The sequence below is a fragment of the Chiloscyllium punctatum genome, chromosome 26 (genome assembly GCF_047496795.1).
Source record: "Chiloscyllium punctatum isolate Juve2018m chromosome 26, sChiPun1.3, whole genome shotgun sequence".
Taxonomy (NCBI): Eukaryota; Metazoa; Chordata; class Chondrichthyes; order Orectolobiformes; family Hemiscylliidae; genus Chiloscyllium; species Chiloscyllium punctatum.
In genome coordinates this window covers 71059055-71085771 of record NC_092764.1, presented here as the reverse complement: position 1 = coordinate 71085771, position 26717 = coordinate 71059055, and the positions used below count along the sequence as shown (strand labels likewise).

The 26717-nt window shown below is 42.2% G+C and overlaps 1 protein-coding gene across 7 annotated transcripts in view; it reads left to right on the top strand.

The window, feature by feature from the left end:
- st3gal2 (ST3 beta-galactoside alpha-2,3-sialyltransferase 2) overlaps window positions 1-26717 on the top strand; it is a 325477-nt gene that overhangs the window by 181765 nt on the left and 116995 nt on the right. For all 7 annotated transcript variants that reach the window (XM_072547616.1, XM_072547615.1, XM_072547612.1 and 4 more), the window contains one exon: window positions 21142-22461. In XM_072547616.1, coding sequence (XP_072403717.1) covers window positions 22123-22461 — 339 coding nt within the window. In that variant the 5' untranslated portion in view covers window positions 21142-22122. The remainder of the gene's footprint in view (window positions 1-21141; window positions 22462-26717) is intronic.

Sequence of the window (26717 nt, the reverse complement as noted above, 5' to 3'; positions counted from 1 at the left end):
ACAATACAGTCCATCAGTCTCACCACAGCCCCATTAACATCATCACTTGTTATCCTCAATGGAAAAAAAAACAAGCCATGTAGACATTACAAACAGCCAGCAGCATCCACAAATAACTCTTCAACCCGGTGCTCACCATCAATAGGCTGACATTTTGGAGCTTTTGATATTGTGCAGCTTCCAGAAGATGGAATCCCTGATTGCATATGGATTGCCTGCTTTGCAGGAAGCTGCCACAAGACTTTAATAATGAGACAGTCATTGGCGCTCCAGAGATAGGTGGAGGGTAGTTCAAATGTTCTCCTGGCATGTCCTCAAGTAGCAGTTCCTGTAACTGCCCCATTGCCTCAACCTTGCCCTGGACTACTTTGCTGGCAGGCAACTGTAAGAGGCAGTGTCACAGTGGCAGGCAAGGACTCAGGAATGCCTCAGTCAGAGAGAGAGAGGCCTGTATCCACTTTCCACAAGACTACCTTGGGATACCTGTTCAGCCACTTCCTTGATCTGTGAGAAGGCAGATGCCTGAGTGGCTTAGACACCCGCAAAGTTCCGCAATGTCTTGGCAGCTGCCTGACCTTCCATTCAACATTTATCCACTGCATGAAAGATGTGAGCAAAGACCATGGAGTTGGGGTTAGAGCTCAAGCAGTCACCCGGCTCATCAAACCCATTGGGTGATTGACTTATACTCCCCTACCTCTCTTTAGTCCTGCAAACATGTTTCTTTCAGGTCACTGTCCAATGTCAGGTGGCCTTTCATCTCTTTCCTGTCCCAGTCAAAAAGGTGGAGTTCCCTGCAGGGACCCTGAAAACAGAAAAATAAAAAGGGCAAGATGTAACACTTTCAAAGAGGATGGGTGCAATGAGATCATGTGATTGGTGTGGGTGAGGACAGGTTGGTGATTAGGGAATAGCTGAACTGAAGACTGGAGTGGTCATATTACCTCCAGGTATTAGACTGATGCGTGGACTCTCTAACTTCAAAATAATGCTGATCTTGCTCACGTTGGTTTTGCCTAGTGCATGCTCTGTGTAACATAATCTGTATACCTCTGTCTAAGCAATGTTTTTCACCCTGTGATCTGGCTGTCTTTGCTCACTCTCATCTACCTGGTCTGCTTGCAAACAAAGCTTTTCACTGTACTTAGGTACACATGACAATAAGGAAATCAAATCAAATTAAGATGATGCATCGCCTGCTCAGCCTGTGCCCATGGCTTCTGACAGTCTCTGCCTGATCATACTGATACTGCCTTGACGAGGAGAATGAGTGGATCAAGTTGTGCTTTCCTTCCCTTCCTCAGATCCTGTTGGCATCCATCATGTGCTGTTTTGCTTGTGAGTGTGTGATGCCACCCATAGGTGAAATGCTGCAAAATGTGATTGGGGTCTGAGTAGTGCCTATGAAAATCATAGCAGTGTGTGTTGTGTAAATGCCAGTTAGATGGAGGACAAAGACAGATTGTGTGTGGTTGTTGCAGTTATGTAGTTTGGATGCAGTTCTGAAGAAGGGTCACTAGACCCAAAACCTTAACTCTGTCTTCTCTCCACAGATGCTACCAGACCTGCTGAGTTTCTCCAGCACTCTCTGTTCTTATTTTAGACTTCCACCATCCGCATGTCTGTGTTTTACCTCAGGATTTCTCTTGTTCACTTGTGTCAAACCTTCTTTTCTGTAGAGTTGGGTGCCATGTCCTTCCTTGGCAATCTCCTTCCAGTATGCCACAACAATTGCCTGAGTGCCCTCCTCAGCTCTTCCCTACCACTGCCACTACTACCACTGCCAGACACCCCTCCCATGCCTTCTCTCTTCCACTGATATCTATAATTACCCGTAAGCCCTCTTCCTAAGCCTCTGAGCCATTTTCATACATACCCATTATCTGTCAGCCAAGACACTCCACACTAAACTGACAGTAAATGGTGAATGTAGAAATATCTGCAGAAAAGTGATGCTCGATCAGCACTACCCAAATGTGCAGCTGTCCATTTCAGCATCTCCAGGTAATTATAATCATTTTAATTAACAACCCTTATAAAAGTTTATAAAATAATGAGATATATAAATAGAGTTAATGGCAGTTGTCTTTTTCCTACGATGGGGGCTTTCAAGAGTCGGGGACATAGTTTTAAGGTGAGAGGAGAAAGATTTAAAAAATACATGGGGGCAATTTTTTTACACAGAGCGTGGTCTGTATGTGGAATGAACTTCCTGGGACGTGATGGATGTGGGTACAGTTTCAAACATTAAAAGGCATTTGGTTAATTGCATGAGTAGGAAAGGTTTGGAGGGATATGGGCCAGAAGCAGGCAGGTGGGACTAGTTTAGTTTGGGATTATGTTCATCGTGGACGAGTTGGATTGAAGGGACTGCTTTAACCTTTCCCCAATAATTTTGTAAAATATTCAAAATAAAATCCCAAATAGAGAATTCATAAAGATACTGTAATGACACAGTCGTTAATTTTTGCATCATTATTTATTTAAAGACCAGGAATGGTTGAAGAAATGCTGCAGTGCTCCCAGGGTGGTGTGTACACAGAGCATTGCAGTGCAAGGTTTTACAGGATTTTGCCTTTGTGTTATACAGCTTAAAATGTGTTGTCAAAAGACAGGCCAAGAAAGAAAACAGGAACATGCATTTGTATAATGCCATTCTTGATTCCAAGACATCCCAGAGTGCTGTATAGTCAATTAAATATATTCACACCCAGCCTATGCTGTGATGTGGGTAACATGGCAGGTAATTTGTGTACATAATATCCCATAATTAGCAATGAGAAAATGGCAAGATCACTTGTTTCAATGATGTTGTGTCATCTCACCTGAGAGAGTAGAAGACCTTCAGTTTAACAAGCCACTGAAATATAGCCCTTCAGACAGTGTGCTGCCTTCTCCCCACCTAGACTCACTTTTGTGTTTTTGGCTGTGGAGTGGGAGCACCTTTCTGATCATTGAACAATGCAGATTTCTATTGTGCAGCAAAGAAGGTTTGACACAAATGAACATGATAAAATCCTGAGGTAAAACATAGAACTGTGGGTGGAAATCTAAAACAAAAACAGAGAGTGTTGGATAAACTCAGCAGGTCTGGCAGCATCTGTGGAGAGAAAACAGATCTTTGGACCAGTGACCCTTCTTTAGAATTGCATCATAATTCGCTAACTACATAACGGCATCAACAACACACAACCTGGCTTTGTCCTCGATCGATCTACATGCTGGCGTTTACACAGCACGCACTATTATAGCTTGCATAGGCTCTACTCACACCTCAATAACATCTCGCAGCATTTCACCCACAGAAGACGTCACACACTCACAAACATGCCTGCCAACACACTCAGTCACAACCAAAACTCTTCCAGAGCAAAGCAGCACATGTTGTGTGCCAAGAAGACTTGGGGAGGGGAAGGGAAGGACAATTTGATCCACTTACCCTTCTCATCGAGGAGTCCGTTGCAGTATTTCCGGATAGTTTGCATTGTGCTAGTGGATGTGACATCTGATCATTTTGTCCAGTTGTTGAAGTCTTAGTGATAACACTGAAGATTAAAAGCAAGGGCAATGAGGCAGTGAAGCAACAAGGATTGGTTGTTTATCTAAGTGCAAGAACAAAACGGACAAATGCATAAGAAGGGATGGGTGGCAACAAACAGGGAACTATCTCAATTGAAATATTTCCTACACACATTCTTGACAAAGACTTTGGCATATTACTCTCGGCCTCTGTTCAGAATCTTTCTTCAAACTGAATATATCATGGTGCCTGCCATGGAGTAAGTTGATCCAGATTGCTCCTATTATGGTCAGTGAAGCTGTATGTAGCCACAAATCCATCAGAATGCACTACCACAATATCTTGTGGATGAAAGTACTGCCCGCTGCAAACGTAGGTTAGTGGAGCAATGAGAGAGTTGCTTTGTAAGCCTTTCTTGTGTTAACTTTAATTTGCTATTAAGATCTGATTAAAATGCAAGTGTCCTATGTTTGTTGGTTGCAAGCCTCTTACGTGAAAAGAATTTCGACAATGTGGACCAAGCTGCCAGAGGGAGTGGGCTGTTAGCCCAAAGCATCCCTATTTGGCTCTAATTCTTGGCAATCTCTCTCAAACTAGTGGCTACATTATGAGAGGAAACACTGGGGCAGTAAGAAGCTTTCGTTTCTAGTTGGACTGAGGCATGGTGTCAAGAGAGAGTAACTGTGCTCCATCTGACCAAAGAGCGATGGCTTTCACTGGGGACTGAAGGTGTTCCATTCCCCAGTATTGACATGGCTCACAAGAAAAGAACAAAGAGAGGTACAGTACAGGAACAGGCCCTTTGGCCCTCCAAACCTGTGTTGATAATCATGTCCTAACTAAACTAAAGAACAAGCCTGTCCTTATTCAATCTGTATCCCTCTATTCTCTCCCACTCATATAACCATCCAGATGCCTCTTCAATGTCACCAACGTGCCTGCCTCTACCATCTCAGTCAGTGCCTTCCAGGCTTTCACCACTCCCTGCATGAAAAGCTCCTTTAAACTTTCGCCTTCTCACTTTGAACCTGTGCCTCCTTGTAATTGAAACCTCAACCCTGGGAAAAAGTCTCTGACCATCCACCCTATCTGTGCCTCTCACAATTTTGTAGACCTCTATCAGGTCTCTTCTCAGCCACCTTCTTTCCAGTGAGAACATTCCTAGTCTTTTTAGCCTTTTCTCATAGCCAATGCCCTCAAGACCAGGCAACATCCAGGTGAACCTTCTCTGTACTCTTTCCAAAGCTTCCACGTGTTTCTGGTAGTATGGCAACCAAAACTGCACACCTTGATAAGAAACAAAATCATGGATCAAAAGAGAGATTGCAATCTGGACATCTGTCTAGTACATCCACTTTCAAGGTTATCAATGGGAGGAATAAAGTAGAGTACTGTTGTGAATAGATTTATGGATAGAGTGGCCATGATTTCCTGTCTTCCAATTCCAGCTGGCAGGCACCCATGAGATGAGTGGTGTACCCATGACGCTTTCAGTGGTCACTCCATGGGTTGCAGTTCATTGTAACACATGGATGGTGATATTATTATTTGATATATTTCCCTTATTTTTCCTTACCAGTGGTCCCTTCTGGATCAGATGAAAAGAATATTCTGGCCGCTATGTCCATTCTGATCTCAGTCTCCCCTCCACTTTTGAGAGCTTCTGGTTGTAAGAGTGAAGAGTGAATCTACTGAAAAGTAAAGAGATGCACCACATGACTTATGAAAGAGATAAAGTGAAGAGGGAACCAGCATTTAAGAAAAAGCCCCAGATCCATATACAGTAGAATATTAATTATTTCATTTGTCTCATGCAATGTTCCCCATGAGGTGTCCCTTTACAATAGTGATTAGCCCTCTTGGTCTTGCCAAACCTTATCACACCTATTCTCAACCTGGAGCAAGCACCATTGGTAAGCAGCAGATAAAAGAAACTGTAACAGCAAATGCAAAAAAATATAGTGTTCATTGTAGATTTTCATGCAAGCTCTTGTTGAACCTTTTCTATATATATTTTACCAGTCTGTCTTTGGAGCTTCTGGCTAGAGCTAATTAGACATTCCTACCTCATTACTTAGGCCCGCACAAGCTGTGGTTCTGATTCCTTTTCATTAATTCCATTTGACAAAAACACCTGCTGTGTGAAATTATAGACGCCAGACACAAAAGAAACATTCACTCAGGAGGGTAATAAAGACGTTTACCTCAACTGGTTAAGTTAACAGGGCTTCTGGCGTAAGAACTGAGTGTGTTTACTGAGACTTGTGTTCTGTTACACAATACACATCATTGGCTTTTAAAGACAAAATGTTACTATTCTAAAAAAAATCTGTATCAAAGAAGTTGGATTAACTTCAATGGCCTTTTATTTTTTTTCTGTTTATTTACTGAAACAGAGATTTCCCCAATGCGTTAGGAAAAAACAAGTTGGTGAAGAGTGTTAGTGAAGTCAAGCAAAACTGATTGTTCTTTCAAAAAGAAAACTTCCTCATTGTTATTGTGACTATCAGGATATGTACAAATCCCTGTACAAAGAGGTTGCATGCTTCTAAATGCAAATATTATAAGTTGTAGAGAGAAACATACTGTCGTAAACTGGGGCAAGTCTTGGAGCCTGCAGTAGAAAGATGGCATTGGGACTGATGATCACATTTATCTTTACATACCCCCTCACAAAATTATAGACCCTCTGCAAACTCTGCATCATCTTGGAATGAGGTGATCTTGGCACTCAATAGTCAATCGTGGATTGTGTTTTGAGTTCTTACTCAAAACTTTCTCATGGTCAGAGTCTCATACTTTCCCTGTGAGTTCTTATTCCCCAAAATAACATTTCTTGCAAATTACCTTGATAACTAAGCAGTGGTCAGCACTGCTGCCTCACAGTGCAAGGGACATGGTTCAATTCCACCCTCATGTAACTGCCTGTGTGGAGTTTGCACATTCTCCCCATGTCTGCACGAGTTTCCACTGGGTGTTCCAGTTTCCTCCCACGTTAGGTGGATTGGCCATGCTAAATTACCCATTGTGTCCAGGGCTCTGGCAGCTAGGGGGATTAGCCATGGGAAATATAGGGTATGGGGATAGGGTGGAGAGGCTGGGTCTGTGTGGGATGCTCTTCAAAGGGTCAATGCAGACTCAATGGGCTGATTGGCCTCTTTCTGCTTCATAGGGAGTCTGTGGTTATATAGTAAGATATCTTTACTGCTGAAGTCATTGCCCGATCAGGAACTGAACAGAAAATCCTCATTACTATATTTTGGCTTCTGGTTTTATTGCAGGAATGCTGATGAATACATGAAGGAAGTCAACCTGCATGATTAAGGGGGGTTGGGCAGGTGTGTGAGGCCCAGGAGAGACAAAATGGGCTAAATGGCCTCACTGTGTGCTATGAAGGAGTCTATGGATAAAATCCTGCTGAGGCTTTTGGTAGAGTTGTCTGCCACCTAGTAACCCATGCTGTTCCTTAAACCAGTCAGACATCAGAGAGGCCAATCAGAGGCCAGCAGCTCTTGTGCTTAGCAGTGCCAAGAAAGAGTTATGCCCGCTGCAGGAAGCACACCCATCCCATTGCTGGCTGGATAAGGCCCTTCGGTGGCTATTAATTAGCCACTTAAGGACCTCTTTGGCAGCAAGGCAGAAAGGTCTACATTCTGGTGGAGACAGGAGGACAGTGGCATTTGAACACGCCATCATCCTTCCTAATTACATGCCCTTACCACCTACAAATTCGGCATCCCCAGGAGCAGAAGATACCATCCACCCTCAAATGATCACCTTTGCAGTAAAATCAATGTTTTGGGATCCATTTTGACTGTGCAATTGTGAAATTCAAGCCCATTACATATCTCTCATAACTTCTTTATTTCCATTGACCGCTGATTCTCGAACCCCCAGTTTAGAATAGTGCAGAATCTACCCCTCCACCGGTGGCTTGTATTATCAGTTGCCAAATGAACTTTTAATGAGTTATTAGATAGGTAAGCAAAAGCAATGACATACTGTAATTATAATTACATTAGACAGAAGTTTACCTGTCCCTCCTGATGAATTTAAATGTACACTCAATTTTAAGTAGGGGTGGGTAAGAATAGGTAGGGGCACAAAATGAAGTGGAACATGACAACATCAGATTTCCAGACCAGAGAAGCCAGTATGGATTTTATCTTGGGCCAGGCAGCAGAGATCGAGATTAATATTAAAGGATCTGTACAGTGGAATGATGCCATCCATTGAATAACCCACTGGCCCCTTGCCTCGTGCTCTGGTGTACCGGCCATCTTTTGGCAGACTCTCTTTTCATAGAGTCCCAGAGTTAGGAGAGAGAGAAAGAGAGAAAGGTGAGGAGAATAAGGTTGTAAGAGATAAGAGTGAATCTAATGAAAAGGAAAGGCGTGCATGGGAAGACCTAAAAAGAGACAAGGTGAAGAGGGGACCAGCCTTTAAGAAAAAGTTCCAAATCCACATACAACTTTGCCTGGGTGTTTAGTCAGTCTCTTAGTCTGTCCATAACTAATGAGGAGGTCGCACAAATTCTTGAGCTTTCTCCTAATTACTGTCTTCAGCCTTCACCATCCACCTTGCTTCAAAGCCAGTTAAACTGTGTGAAGCAAAACTCATCATTGTGGCTGATTCACTACACACTCCCTGCTGTTGAGGTACAAGTGCAATCTTCATCAAGTAAGGTTTCAGTATTCGACAAGATACAGGCGTAAAGGGTATTGGAATGAAACAAAAGAGACCCGCGTGGGGATTCGTAGCTTGGTACTGTTCAAGCCTAAACCTCTGCTCCAGTGAAATCTATCTTGTAAAAGGGCCAACACAAAGTTTCTTCCCTTTCCAGGCAGGCTGAAACCAGCTGTCTAACGCTGCTTTATGCACTCTAGTGAGAATGCAAATACTTGCAAATTGTCTAACCCAGGAACTCCGTCAGTGCTGAGGGGTGCAACATCTGTCCCACTGGAATTAGAGTGGTGGAACATGACCACCTTTGTCAGGATCCAAAGGCTATATTCTGCAGCTGTTGAAGCAGGCTGGACCATTTCCAGTGAATCTGGATGCTAATCCCAAATGTACAACAAGATGCCAACAAAAATAATTGAAAACTTGGAGGACAGGGCAGCAAATAAATTGCTGATTTGTATAAAGCCATAAACTTCAAGGGAGACGGGCCAAACAATTTTATGAAAATATTAGTCATTGTCCTTCTAATAAAGGGGATGTAATGTGATGAGTTTTGCACCATCAGTTGATTCCGTATGTCTCAGAGATTTTGCTCAGGTTATGTAGAAGAGCAAAAGCAGATCTTGGCTGAGATTAATTTGACCTGCAAAGGATTAAAAATACAAGGCATTAGAAATAACAGTGTTCTGTGTAAGGAGAGAATAAAACGTATTCAAAAGATGCACATTTGTTTTTCAGATTTTGAAAACAACTTCAATAGAGTGAAATAAATAAAATCAATCAATGTACAACATAATATTAGAGAGATAAATGCTGATGAAAGTTTTATAGATGAACTATCAGGTGAAAAGTCAGAGCCAGGAGGGAGGGGTGTGCCAGAAAATATTCTTGTTCCAGGATATCAGAGACTGGGCTAGACTCATTGGATCCGATTGGAATTAGTTCTTGGTCTATCACTGTTCTGTTTGGAGAGTCTTTGGAAAGTGGTTCAGGTCTTTTTCGATTCTTAAATTTTAACGTAGTACACAAATTGGTGGTTAAGTTAATAAAATATATCAAAGGCAACTTAATCCAATTCTACTATTCACTTACTGATCCAAATTTGTTAAGCATGGCAATTCAGGTAGTATGTCAGAGACAGAATGATGTGTCAGTGAGTGATGCAAGTAAGGGGACCTGGAGGGTAGGAGACCAGAAATGTCAGCCTCTGTAAGTCTTCAATAAGTGAGGTTCCATGAGCTAACTTGAATGAGAGCAGGGGCTGCATATTGGATGTGTAGCACTCTGGTACATTAATGTGGAGGGAGAGAAGCAAGTAATTTCAAAGTAGTAGGTGATAGTATAGTGAGGGAGAAAGATAATGTTCTCCACAGCAAACGGCAGGGATCCAAATGTTTATGTTACCTGCCCATTGCAGGATATTTGCTTAAGGCTAAAAAGAAACTACCAGAGAGGGGGGGTGGGGGGGGGGAGAGGGGAGAGAGTTCAGTGATCATGTTGTCACCAATGATGTAGGTAGAACTGTGAAAAGGTTCTGCATAGAGAGTATGAGCAGCTAGGCACTTAGTTAGAAAGCAGAACCTCAAAGCTTATAACCTCTAGATTATTACCTGAGATATATGCGAATTGGCATAGGGTACATAAAATTCAAAAGATGAATACATGGCTCAAAGACTTGTGGGTGAACTGTGTTCCTGGGTCACTGATACTGGTGCTGAGAAAAGTAAAGCAGTTTACATTGAAGTGGTCTATACCTGAACCCTGCTGGGGCCAGTGTTGCAAAATGCATAACCAGGGATGTAAGGAGAGTTTTTAACTAAATAGTGGGTGAAAAGAGATCAAATGGGAGATAAATGAAGCATATCAAAGAGCAAAAGCACAGGGTGAGAGAGATACAGGCGCTGAATGTGCATTTCTGGGAATTAGGTTCAAAGTGGGAATTTGGTATAGAAGGGAACAGAAGTGCTTTAGTTAAAATTTATTGTAAAAAGTAAAATGTGCTGAGGGGAAGTTTGGTACGGGGAAGAGGTGGTTCATTTTCTTCCACTTTTTCAGTAAGTTCAGTGAGGAACTGCTACTGGGGATGGTCTTTAAATTTCTCTAAATTCAGAAAGTGTTTTATTCTGGAGAAGGAGCTACATTTGGATTTAACTGAGAAACACTAGGAATAAGGGAAAGTTAGGGCCAATTTAAGAAAGTAATATAAGTTATTCAAAACAGGCAAGTGCAGGAGCAGAAGGACCTGGGTGTATATATGCACAGAGCATTGATGGAGACAGGACTAGTGGAAGGAGTAGTTATTAGATCATAAACAAAGAGTCCCCAATTTATAAACACCTGACTTATGAATGCTTGTACTTACAAACCTATTCTATATGGTTAAAAATCACACAACACCAGGTTATAGTCCAACAGGTTTATTTGGAAGCACTAGCTTTCAGAGCGCTGCTCCTTCATTGGGTGGTTATGGAGTATAAGACACAGAATTTATACCAAAAATTTACAGAACGATGTAACTGAAATAAAAAATTGAAAAAGACCTGGATTGTTTGTTAAGTCTCCCATCTTTGAGAATGAACATGTTGGTTTCAGTTCTTTCAATGTAAATCGCAGAACATTTTTAAAGTTATATTTTCAAATGAACTTTAACAATTGGTGTCATGTCTGTCCAGATAATTCATTTAAAGTGTCAGGTGCCCTGTGTGAGACTGTCTGTGCCACAACGTTCAGACTGATTCTAATCTAAAAAACAGATTTACAGAATCTTACATGGATTCATGCAGTTTTTGAGCAATATAAAATGTAATTCTGCAAGTACAAATTCACCCCACAAACTTATATGTGTGTGTGTGTGCATGTGGGTGTGTGTGTGGGGGTGGGTTATGAGTGTGGGAGTGTATGTGTGAGCATATGAGAGAGAGCTTGTGAATGAGAGAGGGTCTGCGTGAGTGTATGGGTCTGTCGAAGTGTGTGTCTGTGATTGTGTGTGTGTGTGTGTGTGTGTGTGTGTGTGTGCGCGTGTGCATGTGTCTGCGTGTGTAGTGCAGTGGGGTCACCTGTAGTGTGACATGAACCCAAGGTTGTTGTGGTTCTGTTCGCCGAGCTGGGAATTTGTGTTACAGACGTTTCGTCCCCTCTCTAGGTGACATCCTCAGTGCTTGGGAGCCTCTTGTGAAGCGCTTCTGCGATGTTTCCTCCGGCATTTATAGTGGTTTGAATCTGCCGCTTCCGGTTGTCAGTTCCAGCTGTCCATTGCAGTGGTCGGTATATTGGGTCCAGGTCGATGTGCTTATTGATTGAATCTGTGGATGAGTGCCATGCCTCTAGGAATTCCCTGGCTGTTCTCTGTTTGGCTTGTCCTATAATAGTAGTGTTGTCCCAGTCGAATTCATGTTGCTTGTCATCTGCGTGTGTGGCTACTAAGGATAGCCGGTCGTGTCGTTTCGTGGCTAGTTGGTGTTCATGGATGCGAATCGTTAGCTGTCTTCCTGTTTGTCTGATGTAGTGTTTTGTGCAGTCCTTGCATGGGATTTTGTACACTACATTGGTTTTGCTCATGCTGGGTATCGGGTCCTTCGTTCTGGTGAGTTGTTGTCTGAGAGTGGCTGTTGGTTTGTGTGCTGTTATGAGTCCTAGTTGAGGACTTGGTCTGTGTGTGTGGTTTTCCTGTAAACCTTTGTGGTGAATTCTCCGTTCGGTGTTCTTTGTACCATCACGTCTAGGAATGGGAGTTGGTTGTCCTTTTCTTCCTCTCTAGTGAATCGGATTCCTGTGAGTGTGGCGTTAATGATCTGGTGTGTGTTCTCTATTTCTGTGTTTTTAATTATTACAAAGGTGTCATCCACGTATCTGACCCAGAGTTTGGGTTGAATTTGTGGTAAGACTGTTTGTTCAAACCTTTGCATTACTGCTTCTGCTATGAGTTCAGAGATCGGTGAGCCCATGGGTATTCCGTTGATTTGTTCATATATTTGGTTGTTGAATGTGAAGTGTGTTGTGAGGCACAGGTCCAGTAGTTTGAGTATGCCGTCTTTGTTGATAGGTTCAACGTCCTGTTGTCTGTTATGTCTGTCCAGCAGGTTGGCTATTGTTTCTTTAGCTAGGGTTTTGTCGATGGAGGTGAACAGTGCCGTTACATCGAATGAGACCATAATTTCTTCCTTGTCTATGTGTATACTTCTGATGATGTCCAAGAATTCCTGTGTCTATGAAAGCAACCACCCCAACACACACAAACGAAGTTGCATCAGGACACTATTCAAAAGGGCCACAACATACTGCAGTACACCAGAATTGCAAAAAGAGGAAGAAGAACACCTATACAAGGTATTCGCCAAAAACGGATACCCTCGCAATTTCATCAACAGATGCCTAAGGGAGAGACAACGGAACGAGGACATGCCGCAACCCAAAGGACTAGCCACACTACCATACATCAGGAGCATTTCTGAACTGACTGCCAGACTACTGCGACCACTAGGACTCATAACAGCACACAAACCAACAGCCACACTCAGACAACAACTCATCAGAACGAAGGACCCGAGACCCAACATGAGCAAAACCAATGTAGTGTACAAAATCCCATGCAAGGACTGCACAAAACACTACATAGGACAAACAGGAAGACAGTTAACGATCCGTATACATGAACACCAACTAGCCACGAAACGACACGACCAGCTATCTTTAGTAGCCACACACACAGACGACAAGCAACATGAATTCGACTGGGACAATACTACCATTATAGGGCAAGCCAAACAGAGAACAGCCAGGGAATTCCTAGAGGCATGGCACTCATCCACAGATTCTATCAACAAACACATCGACCTGGACCCAATATACCGGCCACTACAGCGGACAGCTCGAACTGACAACCGGAAGCAGCAGAGACAGGCCACTATAAATGCCGGAGGAAACAGCACAGAAGCGCTTCACAGGAGGCTCCCAAGCACTGAGGATGTCACCTAGACAGGGGACGAAACGTTTGCAACACAAATTCCCAGCTCAGCGAACAGAACCACAACAATATTTGAGGTATATAATGTTTTGCCATCTTGTTGAATGTGCCAGTTCACAAAGTACCAGTTAAAACAAATTTTGCTGCATTATGTATGAATGGATTGTGGTTATTGGTAGATAGCCCCAACACTGAAGCAGTGGATTTTGGAATGAAGTTAGAAGTGGAAAAGACCAAAGGTTTTACAAAATGCAGGTGAAGCAGTAAAAATTATAAGAAGGAAGAAACATTTGAGACCAAGTGAGAGTATTGAAATAACTGGGAAGTCTAACAATGGAAAGTGACAGATGTATCAAAGATATTCGAGCTGCAGTTACAGTGCAGAAAGTTGCATGTAATGGAAGGTAGAGGATATTGACTGGATCACTGGCTGAAAAACTGAAGAAAAGACCAATAAAGAATTTGTTATCGGTATAAAAATGGAGGTTGGCAGAATGAGGTCAAGCTGCTGGAGAACTCATGGATTTAAAAATCCATAAATAATAAAACTGACTTGGTGATTTTAATATTTAACAAGAAAGCTTTAGTTTGAGATTATCAGATGGAAAAACAACAAATGGAATTGAACATATGGTCAGAGTGATTGGGGTGTGATAGAAGTATTTGAAAGAAAATGGAAGGAGCAAGGAAAAGAGGGTGGAAACTTAGGAACATTTGACAATTGGAAAGTTGTATGGAGATTTGAATAAAGAAGCACAGTTGGAGGATGAATTGAGTTTTAAAAAGACCACTAATGGTTAAGTACATGATTCTATTGTCCAAAACTCTTTTGCCAGGGAATGAGAAGTATTCAGGTGATTATAAATAGATTCTCAATTGTCAATGGATTCTTCAACCGAAATACCTCCCCGTAGGTGTGGTCCCATTGATAATTGTGAGAGATAGTCTTTCTGGGCCTATACTCACTGGAATTTAAAAGAATGAGGGGGGAATCTCATAGAAACATATAAAATCTTGATGTGACTGGACAGGCTAGATGTGGGATGAATGTTCCCGATTGTGGGGAAGTTCAGGACTAGGGTTCACAGTCTAAGGGTTGAGCCATTCAGGACTGAGTTGAAGAATTTCTTCACTCAGAATTGGTAACCTGTTGAATTCTCTACCAGAAAAAAACTGTTGGAGCCAGTTCATTAGATATATTCAAGAGGGAGCTGGATGTGGCCCTTGGGGCTAAAGGGATCTAGGAGTATGGAGAGAAAACGGGAGTGGGATTCTGAAATTGCATGATCAGCTATGATCATATTGAAAGATGGTGCAGGCTTGACCTACTCCTGCACCTATTTCCTATGTTTAAAGATGAGAGGGTGGTTATATAGTATGAGATTACATATAAATAGAAATGTATAAAGATCACCACAGCCACCACCCAGAAAAAGAATAATTTGCATGTACATAACCCATTGTAAAATATTTGGGAAAGAGCAATCTATTATCAAAGATTCAACAATGGCAAGCATATTATTGGACACTTCACAATTTCTGTAATTAATTCTAAGAGATTGTTAAAGAGCAAAGTGTGGTCTATACTTTCCCGGATGAGGACTATAGGTTCAACTTCTTCCTACATGCAGTGCTGTTATGATCCTTAACTGTATTTACATGAAGCTGACAACGTGTTTTTAACAAAGAACACCAGTTTATTATGCATATTGGGAGTACATTTCTACATTTGTGGGTTATGTAAAATAAAGCTGAAAATTATTGAACTATTTGAACATTTTGTTTAATAAGCAATGTTTTATCAAGAAATGAGGTTAACAATTTAATGTGGGTTGTAAACCATCTGCTGATTATAAAAGTGCAGCTGACTTTAAAAAATCAGCCAAGCAAAGCTTTTAGAGAGATAAAAGGTGTTTATTGCCTTTATCTGCTGGAAACCTTAATTGTATGGGAGTATGGGCTCAGAACTGATGTTTTGGTCTTGGTATTCTGATTCAAAAACCTCCAAAGCTTCCAGAAAAGACAAGTCATTCTCTCCTGAAATGTTTCCTAGGTTGAATCATTTGGGAACCCAATAAAGTTTTCACATCTCAATATCTTGACTTATCTTGTAAATCCTGAAAAGCTGAGCTATGATCACTTTCTGATGTTTTGGAACAACTTGATTTCTATCCAAATCAAAACCTTGTTCAGAAGACCTTCCATCTGTCTATGGTTGTCTGAAATTCTAGTTCATTAACAAGAAACCCAATGGACTATGAGAAATGATTAAATTCCGTTTTGTGAATTCTGTTTGAGTGTGTTTTTCAGTCCACTGGCCAGTAAGGGTATTTTATCTTTTGGCCTTTTTAAATGTCAACTCTGCACAGTTGTGTTGTTATTTATGTTGTGTGAGAGTGTTTGTTTTGTGATTAAAAAGGGATATAGCTCTAATTCCAAATTATAGTTCAGTTGGTTAACCAGTTATGCCACTTGTTTTGAGAAATTAATTTGTTTTATAACAAACCGATCAACTTTGAGTCCATTGAGGAAACATGATGAAATTCTCTTCTATTCTGGATAGCAGTACTGAAAAGAAAATGATTGGCATCTTGTCGATTGACTTAAAACATTTTCACGAATGGTGTGACTTGTCAAGTAATAAGGCTTGTCAACCAGCACATTTCTCCAGTCCATTCATAACATATAAAATAAGAATATATATATGGCAGTTTTGAAAAACCTTAACAGAATCAACAGCAAGCAAGTGTCAGCTATTTTACCCACAATATCCTTTACAGATACTCAATTCCACTGCATATCACTCCTATATTAATTCCTTCATTTTACTTAAATGACATATTCCAGTTTTTATGACCAAGAAAGTTCTTTCCAACTAACACCCCCGCTTGTGTGAAACTGTTCTCCTGAACAAAAAGCCTGATTTTTCTACACTAAACTCAAGAAGTCTACTGGCCCCGATTGATTTTCTCTATGTGTCACAAAAGTTCAGCTTGCAAACAGTTCATCAGTTAACATTAAAGGTATCCTGCTAGCTACTTAATTCCCAAGGAGGTGTATGATTTCAGTGATTTCTCTTGTTCATTGTTCCAAATGACCTCTGACCTCTTAAGTAAAACCATTTACATTCATAGAACTGAAACCACCCATCTATTCTGTTTCTAGTTTAAAATTCAAATGTCCAAATGATAGTATATTAAAATATCTTTATCAAAGTATCTTGATTAATTCATAGTACCTTTTCTCCATACTTCCAATTTTCTTCTGTATGCTTTGATCCTTGGATATTGATGTTCAATTTTATTGTTGGCCTCCTGAATTTCAGGCCATTTCTGAATCTCCTGGGCTTTGAGCCATAGATATTCTTAGAATAAAATCCCTCCGGTCTGGAAGCAGGCCATTCCAGGGAGCATCCCCGCCCCGCCATCTATGTAACCCTCAATTTCCCATGGCTAACCCACCGAGCCTGCACAACCCTGGACATTGCAGGGCAATTTCGCATGACTGATCTACTTAACTTGCACAGCTTTGGACTGTGGGAAGAAACTGGAGGAAACTCATGCAGACATGGGGAGAACGTGCAAAGTCCATACAGTCAGCTGTCCATGGGTGGAATTGAACCAGGGTTGCTGGTGCTGTGAGGCAGCGTTGCTAGCCACTGAGCCACCATGCTGCTCATTGGGCACGTTTTTTCTTCTTGGAGGTTATGCTGGGTGCATCTATTCTCCCATCTGCAATAAGTATTTTTGAAATGTGTTAATTAATTCTGTAAATAACATTAGCTCCATCTTGCATTTGATCACTAATCCACATGAAGCATTTTCTTCTCATATTTTTCATTACTTGTGTGCTAAAAGCAGAGGACTGTTGCCATGGGAATGGAGTGTGTTTGGAAGGGAGCTCCTACTGCTAGCTATCTCTCTGCTTCTTGGCAGCTGTATCTTTATAATAAATTCAAGCATTTTCTGTAATGAATTACCTGTTGAAAGTGTACACTCCATCTCTGTATTGCCTATTTTGAAAGTGATTGATGAGGTGAGAATTATTCCATTTGGCATGAAATTCTAATGAAGCAACAATCTGCCCTCTTTCCCCCCCACCCCACCAGAATAAATATTATTTAAATAACGTTGTTTTGTTTTGCTACTCCTAGGACTTCTACACATAATAATCCACTCCCAAAACTGGTTGGGCTATCGAATTATTCACACTTTCTCTCATGTGTCACAATCCTCAAAAGAAGGGTCTCAAGTAATATTTGTCATTAATTAAAAAAACACTGTTCTCAGCTTAATGTACAAGGTCATTGGGTCAATGTACCACTGGTGTGGTGTTGTGTGGTATAGATCCGGATTCTAGATTTGGTGTGCCGACTGCAGTCTGGGCATTGCTATAGACCGCTGTGATATTGGGCTTGAACAGAGAAAGGAAACACAGATAGGGTTCGACATTTGATTTTTGGTAGGTGGTTCTTGGTGCAAAGTGCCTTTGTCTAGACGGTGGCTGAGGGTGGAACTGGGCTCCACTGATCTGAGTGTGGGCAGTCATGGAGTCATACAGCACATCCTTCAATCCAATCAGTCCATGCCAAGCATAATCCCAAAGTAAACTAGACTCACTTGCCTGCTCCTGGCCCATATCCTTCCAACCCTTTCCCATTCATGTACTTCTTCAAATATCTTTTAAATATTGTAATTGTACCCATATCCACCACTTCGTCATTCCACATGCGAACCACCCTCTGGGTAAAAGGTTTGTCCCTCATGTCTTTTTTTTAAAATTTCTCTCCTCTCACCTTACAAAAAAGGCACCCCCTACACCTGAAATCCCCCACCATAGGGAAAAGCAACTGCCATTAACTCCATCTATACTTCTCATTATTTTATAAACCTCCAAAAGGTCACCTCTCAACCTCCTACACTCGAGTGAAAAAAGTCCCAGCCTATCCAGCCTTTCTTTATAACTCAAATCTTCCATATCTGGCAACATCCTGGTAAATCTTTTCTGAACCCTCTCCAGCTTAATATCCTTCCAAAGGCAGGGCAACCAAAACTGAACATTTCAAGGCACGCCATTGTCATATTTTGGCTCACTGGTTCCTAACAATGTTTACTGAATGAGTGGGCACAGATCTACAGGGCATTCAGGGTGATCATAGAATCCCCACAGTGTGGAAGCAGGCCATTCGGTCCGTCAAGTCCACACCAACCTCCCAAGAAACATCCCACCCCCTGACCCTATCCCTGTAGCCCTGCACTTCCCATGGCTAATGGGGAAGCAATGGCATAGTGATATTATCACTGGGCTGTTAAACCAGAAACCCAGGTAATATTCTGGGGACCTTGATTTGAGTCCCACCACAGATAATGATGGAATTTGAATTCAATAAAAATCTGGGATTAAGAGTCTAATGAATCCATTGTTGATTGTCAGAAAAACCTACCTGGTTCACTAATATCCTTTAGGGAAGGAAACTGCCATCCTTGCCTGGTCTGGCCTATATGCGACTCCAGACCCACACCAATGTGGTTGACTCTTAAATACCTTATGGGTAATTAAGGAGGGGTAATAAATGTTGGCCTAAGCAGCGACACCCTCATTCTGTGAATGAACTTTTAAAAAATCTACCTAGCCTACACATCCCTGAACACTATGGGCAATTCAGTATGGCCAATTCCCCTAACCTGCATATGTTTGGACTATGGGAGGCACCTGGAGGAAATCCACACAGTTGTCCTAAGGTGGAATCAAACTCAGGTCCTTGGCACTTTGAGGCAACAGTGCTAACCACTGAGCGACTGTGCCGTGATGGAAAATGTGATGGCAAGTGGGAGATATGAGTGGCATTGGAGGGCTCGGAGAAAGTGAGGACTGCAGATGCTGGAGTATCAGAATCAAGAATGTGGTGCTGGAAAAAGATAGCAGGTCAGACAACATGCGAGGAGCAGGAGAATTGACATTTCTGGCATAAGCCCTTCATCAGCGGCATTGGAGGATGTAGAGGCCCGTAGGAGGACCATGGGGATATGGAAATAGGAATATGAGAGACCATGGATGAGAACTTTTACATTTGCTTATCAAATGGTATCTGATTCCAAACGATGCTTCGTGTCTCTTCTAAGTCTACTTTGGGGTAGCTCAGTGGTTAGCATTGGGAACTGCAGGGTTACAGGGATGGGGTAGGGCAAAGGGTCTGGGTGGGATGCTCTTTGGAGGATCGTTGTGGACTCAATGGTCCAAATGGCCTGCTTCTACACTGTAGGGATTTTATGATTCTTTGAGTCATGAGTGAATCGTGATTCATTGAGAAGCTGGCCAAATGCTATGAAAATTGAAATGGGGTTTGAAATGCCTACTCACAAAATAGACCTTAGGGTGTAGGTTTGCTCGTTGAGCTGTAGGTTTGATATCCAGACGCTTCATTACCTGGCGAGGTAACATCATCAATGGCAACCTCCAAGTGAAGCGAAGCTGTTGTCTCCTGCTTTCTATTTATATGCTTTCTATTTATATGGGTTGTCCAGTACAACCCATGGACAAAACCATAGTCATCTATAAAATTCCATGCAAGGACTGCCACAAACACTACGTAGAACAAACAGGAAGAAAGTTAGCCACTAGGCTACACAAACACCAGCTAGCCACAAAAAGACACAACCCCCCCCTCCTTCATAGCCCTACACACAGATGAAAAAAACCACCATTTCGACTGGGACAACACATCTATCCTGGGACAGGCTAAGCAAAGACATGCCAGAGAATTCCTAGAGGCCTGGCACTCCAACCACAACGCCGTAAACAAACACATAGATCTAGATGCCATCTATCAACCCCTCAGAAAACAAACAGGAAATGACATCACCACAAACCCCAGGAACCCCATCCAGGAGAAAGATATAAATAGAAAGCAGGAGACAACAGCTTCGCTTCACTTGGAGGTCACCACTGATGATGTTACCTAGCCAGGTAATGAAACGTCTGGATATCAAACCTACAGCTCAGCGAGCAAACCTGCACCCTAAATCTCAACCTGAGCTACAAACCTTCACAAACCTTGTGAAAATAGTGTGATGTGTGTGAGGTGGACCTGCTACCTACATCATTATAATGTGTTGGTGAAAATTGTAGGTACTGGGCCTAAAGCTAAGAACCTTGGGATCGTATTTAGCCCACCATTTGTAAATGTTGTCTGTCCGTGACTATGTAAGCCCTTGCCACTCATTCATGGGACCTGGAGGCCCTTTGTCCTATTAAACAAGTAAGACAAGGTCACCCTAGTCCCAGAGGCTGCTCTCTCATTAGGGAGATGACAGATGGTGAGTTTAACCTAAGGATCATCACGCCTCAGGCAAGGGACAAAGTTGAAAGGCCTCCATCATCCCAGGAGCATAATTTGATTTAATCTAACAGCAGGTTCGATCTTTAGTCTGTGCTGACAGGTGGTCTCAGCAATGGTAGCTAGTTGATTTCAGCATGACAAGACAAAGGAGTATGGACTTCAGCCAAAGATTAAACAGCCAACCTCACCCCCCCGCCCCCCCACCCCCTCACTCCCTCACCTCCACCAGGCCAATTCTGTCTGTTGAAGCCGCTGAAAGGTGCCTGGTTGTGAATGTCACCAGAGGCAACCATTGAGCTTTCTTTAATGCCCTCAAAGACAGTCAAATAAGCCAGTGCCAACCATTTTGCAGGCCCACAGATGTGCAACAGACACTTGGCTGTAATAGCTGGTCACCCCAAATCTTAATCCAAGCATGAGTCAAAAGCAAGAAAAATTCAAACAAAAATTTATTTTGCCACAAGGAAGGAAAATGTGCCGAATATATGGTTAACTGATTTGTACAGTGATTTGTTTATTTATCGAGAGCTTTCAGTTGATGGAACAACAAAAAGAGCAAGGGGTGCTTTGTTCTGATTCATTTGCGGACTGTGTAGACTGAACTCTTTTTTTTTTCCTCTTATTTTGTTATCCCAGGCTTTTCAAATGGAGTGAAACACACTGTCTGCCTGAATAACTGGCCAAACAGCAAAACCCAGAGAAGAAAAGCTGGCACGGTTTAGAAAGCAGATCACACTCGTCTCATTAGCTCTGCTGCACGTGGATGGGAGAAATGTTTTTCAGTCTTGATGTAATCTTTTGTCCGACACTGGATTAAACGAGCTGAATGGCATCGAAGAATATACAGAGGACTCGTGAGCAGACTGTGGTCTCATCTGCACGCCTTGATTTACCTCTCTCTTTTTGAGCGCATTATCAATAGTCACCTTGGCAACAGCTCTCTTGCCAACATACCTCTTCAGGAAAATAAGATACATGCAAGAGATGCTATAAATTTCTGAAGCAGCGTTCTGGGCTCCGATTAATAACAGGCAAGACTTTTCAAGAGATTTGGTTCACAGCGTGAGAGCAAATCAAACAGCGGTTTAACCGAATTAAACTAACATTGTTATCACGGAGACATCAAAGTACTTGCTTAATCTCAGAGGACTGAGGAACTTAGCAAATGAGCTGGCAGCTGGTTTGAGGGGTCTGATTCTGTCGAGATCGGTCCACAAGGTGGTGGAGCATTTTAACTGTCGCTATCTCAGATGAACGGAGACGCAGCAAAATCCTCAGCCGTTTTTGCAAAGAGGAGCAGAGAAGTAAGGAAAAGCAGAGCAGAAGCTGAACGTCTGACTGAAAGTGAAATTACCAGCAAGCAGTTTCTGTTGAGAATGTTTAACTGCTGCATGCCAGGGTTTACTGAAACAGCTGAAGCTTTTTCTGAAGGTCTCCAATTAAAGCGAAAAGCGCGCCTCCATTAAACGAGACAGGGCAGTTGATTTTTTTTCTTGGCATTCTTCCACTTTTGACCTCTGCCCTTGCTGCTGAAGTCATTCAACGATACATGAGAGTTGACGACAAAAACCTCTTGCCATAACAGGACACCCAAGCCCAAAGTACTACAGGTCTACAATGAAGTGCTCGCTGCGGGTATTTCTCCTTTCCCTTGTGCTACTTGTTGCGTTTTTTACTTCGCTGTTTTTCACCGATACGCTGACAGGCGTGACCAACATGGCTTACCTGGAGACCCAGGGTGGGGAAAATTCCCATCGGGTCAAGTTGGTGCCGAGTTACTTGGGTGTACAGAGGTTGAGCAAGGGTCTTGTGGACCAGAAGACGTGTGCCTGTGACCACTGCGTAGGTGATCTCGGTCTGTCGCAGTGGTTTGATGAGCACTTCGATCAGGATATTCTACCACTTTGGACGAAAGCGAACATGAAACTGGATCCTGACGTGTACAACTGGTGGGTGGTGAGTATCTTTAAGAGTGATTGAAATGTGAATGCTTTTCAAATGTTCTTCCCTCATCTCCTGTAGGTGCTGATTGATTCATCCATGGTGCCAACAACACACCAATCTCTCACCAAAATGGCCAATGTTCGTGTGTGAGTTGAGGCAGTTAGCGTCAATAAATCTATTTGAATGATGGAGGCACTTCAAACAATTGTGACCTCCTCTGGTCTTTCTATGCATTGATAGTCACTGAATCCTGGGGTCATTCTAATAAATCTCTCCTGCCCCTACTCGAAACCTTTGATTTCTACACAAATGCATAATAATCAGAAGGTACAAATCTGGTTGATTCTACCGTCCACCATCCTAACACCCAATTTTGTGGGAACATTGAGGCTAATTCCATGTCAGACATTACAACATTGGCTAAGATCATAAATTGGCAAATTAATACACTGAGAGATGGGAAGGGTACCTGCCATTAACATAGAACATTGCACGCAGTACAGGCCCTTCGGCCCTCGATGTTGCGCCAACCTGTGAAACCAACCTAAAGCTCATCTAACCTACACTATTCCATTATCATCCAAAGGACATCATAATGTCACATTAGTATGTTAGAAAATACTCTCCTGAGGTTTTAGTTAAAGATACAGTGACAAAGTAAAAGGACATTATTTTCCTTCTGATTATGTTTATAGAATCTTTACATAGAAGAAGCAGGCCATTCTGCCCATCATCTCACTGAGGATTTGTTCTTCAGAGCCCTGCAGGTTCTTTCTTTTCATCTAAATGTCCAATTCCTTTTGGTAAAGTTACTACTCCAACTGCTTCTTTTACCGTTTCCCATAACAATAACCTGGTATCAAAGAGATTTTCCTTACCTCAGATCATGTACTTTTACCCCATATTTTAAATTTGCTGCTTATCAAACACTGCTGCTTGTGAAAACAGTTTCTCCTTACTTACTTGATTCAATCCCACAAAGTTTTGTATACTCTGTTAATCATTTTAACATTTTATTAAACTACCCTTAACCTTCTCTGCTCACTGGAGAATGTGTGACAGTTTTCGTGTTGTCTTCACATCACTGAAGTTATTGAAACTTGGTCTCATTCTAATCAGTCAGTCACCTCTACACTTACTCCAAGGTTTTGCCATCCTTTCTGGAGGGATATGCTCAGTTAGAGTCATAGAGATGTACAGCATGGAAACAGACCCTTCGGTCCAACCCATCCATGCTGACCAGATATCCCAACCCAATCTAGTCCCACCTACCAGCACCCGGCCCATATCCCTCCAAACCCTTCCTGTTCATAGACCCATCCAAATGCCTCTTAAATATTGCAATTGTATCAGCCTCCACCACATCCTCTGGCAGCTCATTCCATACACATACCATCCTCTACGTGAAAAAGTTGCCTCTTAGGTCTCTTTTATATCTTTCCCCACTTACCCTAAACCTATGCCCTCTAGTTCTGGACTCCCCGACCCCAGTGAAAAGACTTTGTCTATTTATCCTATCCATGCCCCTCATAATTTTGTAAACCTCTATAAGGTCACCCCTTAGCCTCCAACGCTCCAGGGAAAATGGCCCCAGCCTGTTCAGCCTCTCTCTGTAGCTCAGATCCTCTAACCCTGGCAACATCCTTGTAAATCTTTTCTGAACCCTTTCAAGTTTCACAACATCTTTCCGATAGGAAGGAGACCAGAATTGTACACAATATTCCAACAGTGGCCTAACCAATATACTGTACAGCCACAACATGACCTCCTAACTCCTGTACTCAATACTCTGACCAATAAAGGAAAGCATACCAAACGCCTTCTTCACTATCCTATCTACCTGTGACTCCACTTTCAAGGAACTATGAACCTGCACTCCAAGGTCCCTTTGTTCAGCAACACTCCCTAGGACCTTACCATTAAGTGTATAAGTCCTGCTAAGATTTGCTTTCCCAAAATGCAGCACCTCGCATTTATCTGAATTAAACTCTATCTGCCACTTCTTAGCCCATTGGCCCATCTGGTCCAGATCCTGTTGTAATCTGAGGTAACCCTCTTCGCTGTCCACTACACCTCCAATTTTGGTGTCATTTGCAAACTTATGAACTGTACCTCTTATGCTCGCATCCAAATTCTTTATGTAAATGACAAAAAGCAGAGGGCCCAGCACCGATCCTTGTGGCACTCCACTGGTCACAGGCCTCCAGTCTCAAAAACAACCCTCCACCACCACCCTCTGTCTTCTACCTTTGAGCCAGTCTGTATCCAAATGGCTAGTTCTCCCTGTATTCCATGAGATCTAACCTTGCTAATCAGTCTCCCATGGGGAACCTTGTCGAACGCCTTACTGAAGTCCATATAGCTCACATCTACTGCTCTGCCCTCATCAATCTTCTTTGTTACTTCATCAAAAAACTCAATCAAGTTTGTGAGACATGATTTCCCATGCACAAAGCCATGTTGACTATCCCGAATCAGTCCTTGCCTTTCCAAATACACGTACATCCTGTCCGTCAGGATTCCCTCCAACAACTTGCCCACCACCGAGGTCAGGCTCATTGGCCCATAGTTCCCTGGCTTGTCCTTACCACCTTTCTTAAACAGTGGCACCACATTTGCCAACCTCCAGTCTTCCAGCACTTCACCTGTGACTATCGATGATACAAATATCTCAGCAAGAGGCCCAGCGATCACTTCTCTAGCTTTCCACAGAGTTCTCGGGTACACCTGATCAGGTCCTGGGGATTTATCCACGTTTAATCGTTTCAAGACATCCAGCACTTCCTCCTCTGTAATCTGGACATTTTACAAGATGTCACCATCTACTTCCCTACAGTCTATATCTTCCACATCCTTTTCCACAGTATATTCTCACTGACATTCTGCCAGTGATTTATAACCTGCTTCATTCTATTCTCTGTACCTCTTTTTAGAAAGTTAGTCATCCTTTAGTCCTTATAATGGATTTATTAACTAGTCCTGCCAATTCCAATGATACAAGTGCATAAATTTCTAGGCCATTAATCCCTATACATCAGTTAAAATTGTCATGATTAGACCTGGGGTTACTTGATGTTGAAAACAGATACCAAAGGCCTCACTATTCCCAGCACTGACAGCCCCCAGCTCATTAGTTTAATCAATGACAGAACATGTAAGATAGTAATGCCTGAAGTAAATATTTACAAGGATGTTGCCAGGGTTGGAGGGTTTGAGCTATTGGAGAGGCTGTATAGACTTGGGCTATTTTCCCTGGAACTTCAGAAGCCAAGGGGTAACGTTATAGAGATTTATAATATCATGAGGGGCATGGATAGGGTGAACAGACAAGGTATTTTTCCTGGGGTTGGTGAGTCCAGAACTGGAGAGCATAGGTTTAGGGTGAGAGGGGAAAGATGTGAAAGGGACCTGAGGGGCAACTTTTTTTACACAGAGGGTGGCACGTGTATGAAATGAGCTGCCAAAGGAAGTGTTAGAGGCTAATACAATTACAACTTTAAAAGGCATCTGGATGGGTTTATGAATAGCAAGGGTTCAGGGGAATATGGGCCAAATGCTGGCAAATGGTTAAGACTAGATTAATTTAGGATATCTGGTCAGCATGGACAAGTTGGACTGAAGGGTCTGTTTCGATGCTGTACAGATCTGTTACTTCGACTTTAGTAGCAGTGGGTGTGGGAATGTAGGTTCACCCTACCCATGTATCTCAGAGTTGATGGGAACGGCACAAAATAAATTACAACAGCTTTTAAGCCCTATTGAGCAGATATGCTTTGAAAAGCTTAAGTGGAGCAGATTTCAGAGTAAAAGAATCAGTGGGAGAGATTGTTTTGAATAGGAATGTGTCTTTGCAGGGTCATGTGATCTGAAGTCTGCATCATTTGCCGTTTGTTCTGTTATGGTTTTAAGTTGGTATGCATGAAATGTAGTAATCAGTGGTAGAATTGGTATAAATGCTGTGAGTAAACCACTGTTTCCTGTTGTTAGGCTGAAGATATCAAGCAAGGTGTCTCAGTGTTTTCAGTGAGTCATGAACTCAACAATAAAGTTATAATCTATTAATGTGGAATTGTATTGTCTGATTTAACTGAATAGTTACATTGGATTATGCAACATGAGCATGGTAAAAACAAAAAGCTAATTCTGTGGTTGCTGCACGGACTGTTTAAACTTTAAACAAAAAATAGAAAGAGAAAGGAGTCAGACAATGGGCAGTATAGACCAGAGAGATCCAAGTTTTGATATCTGATTTGTGTATGAAGTCAGTA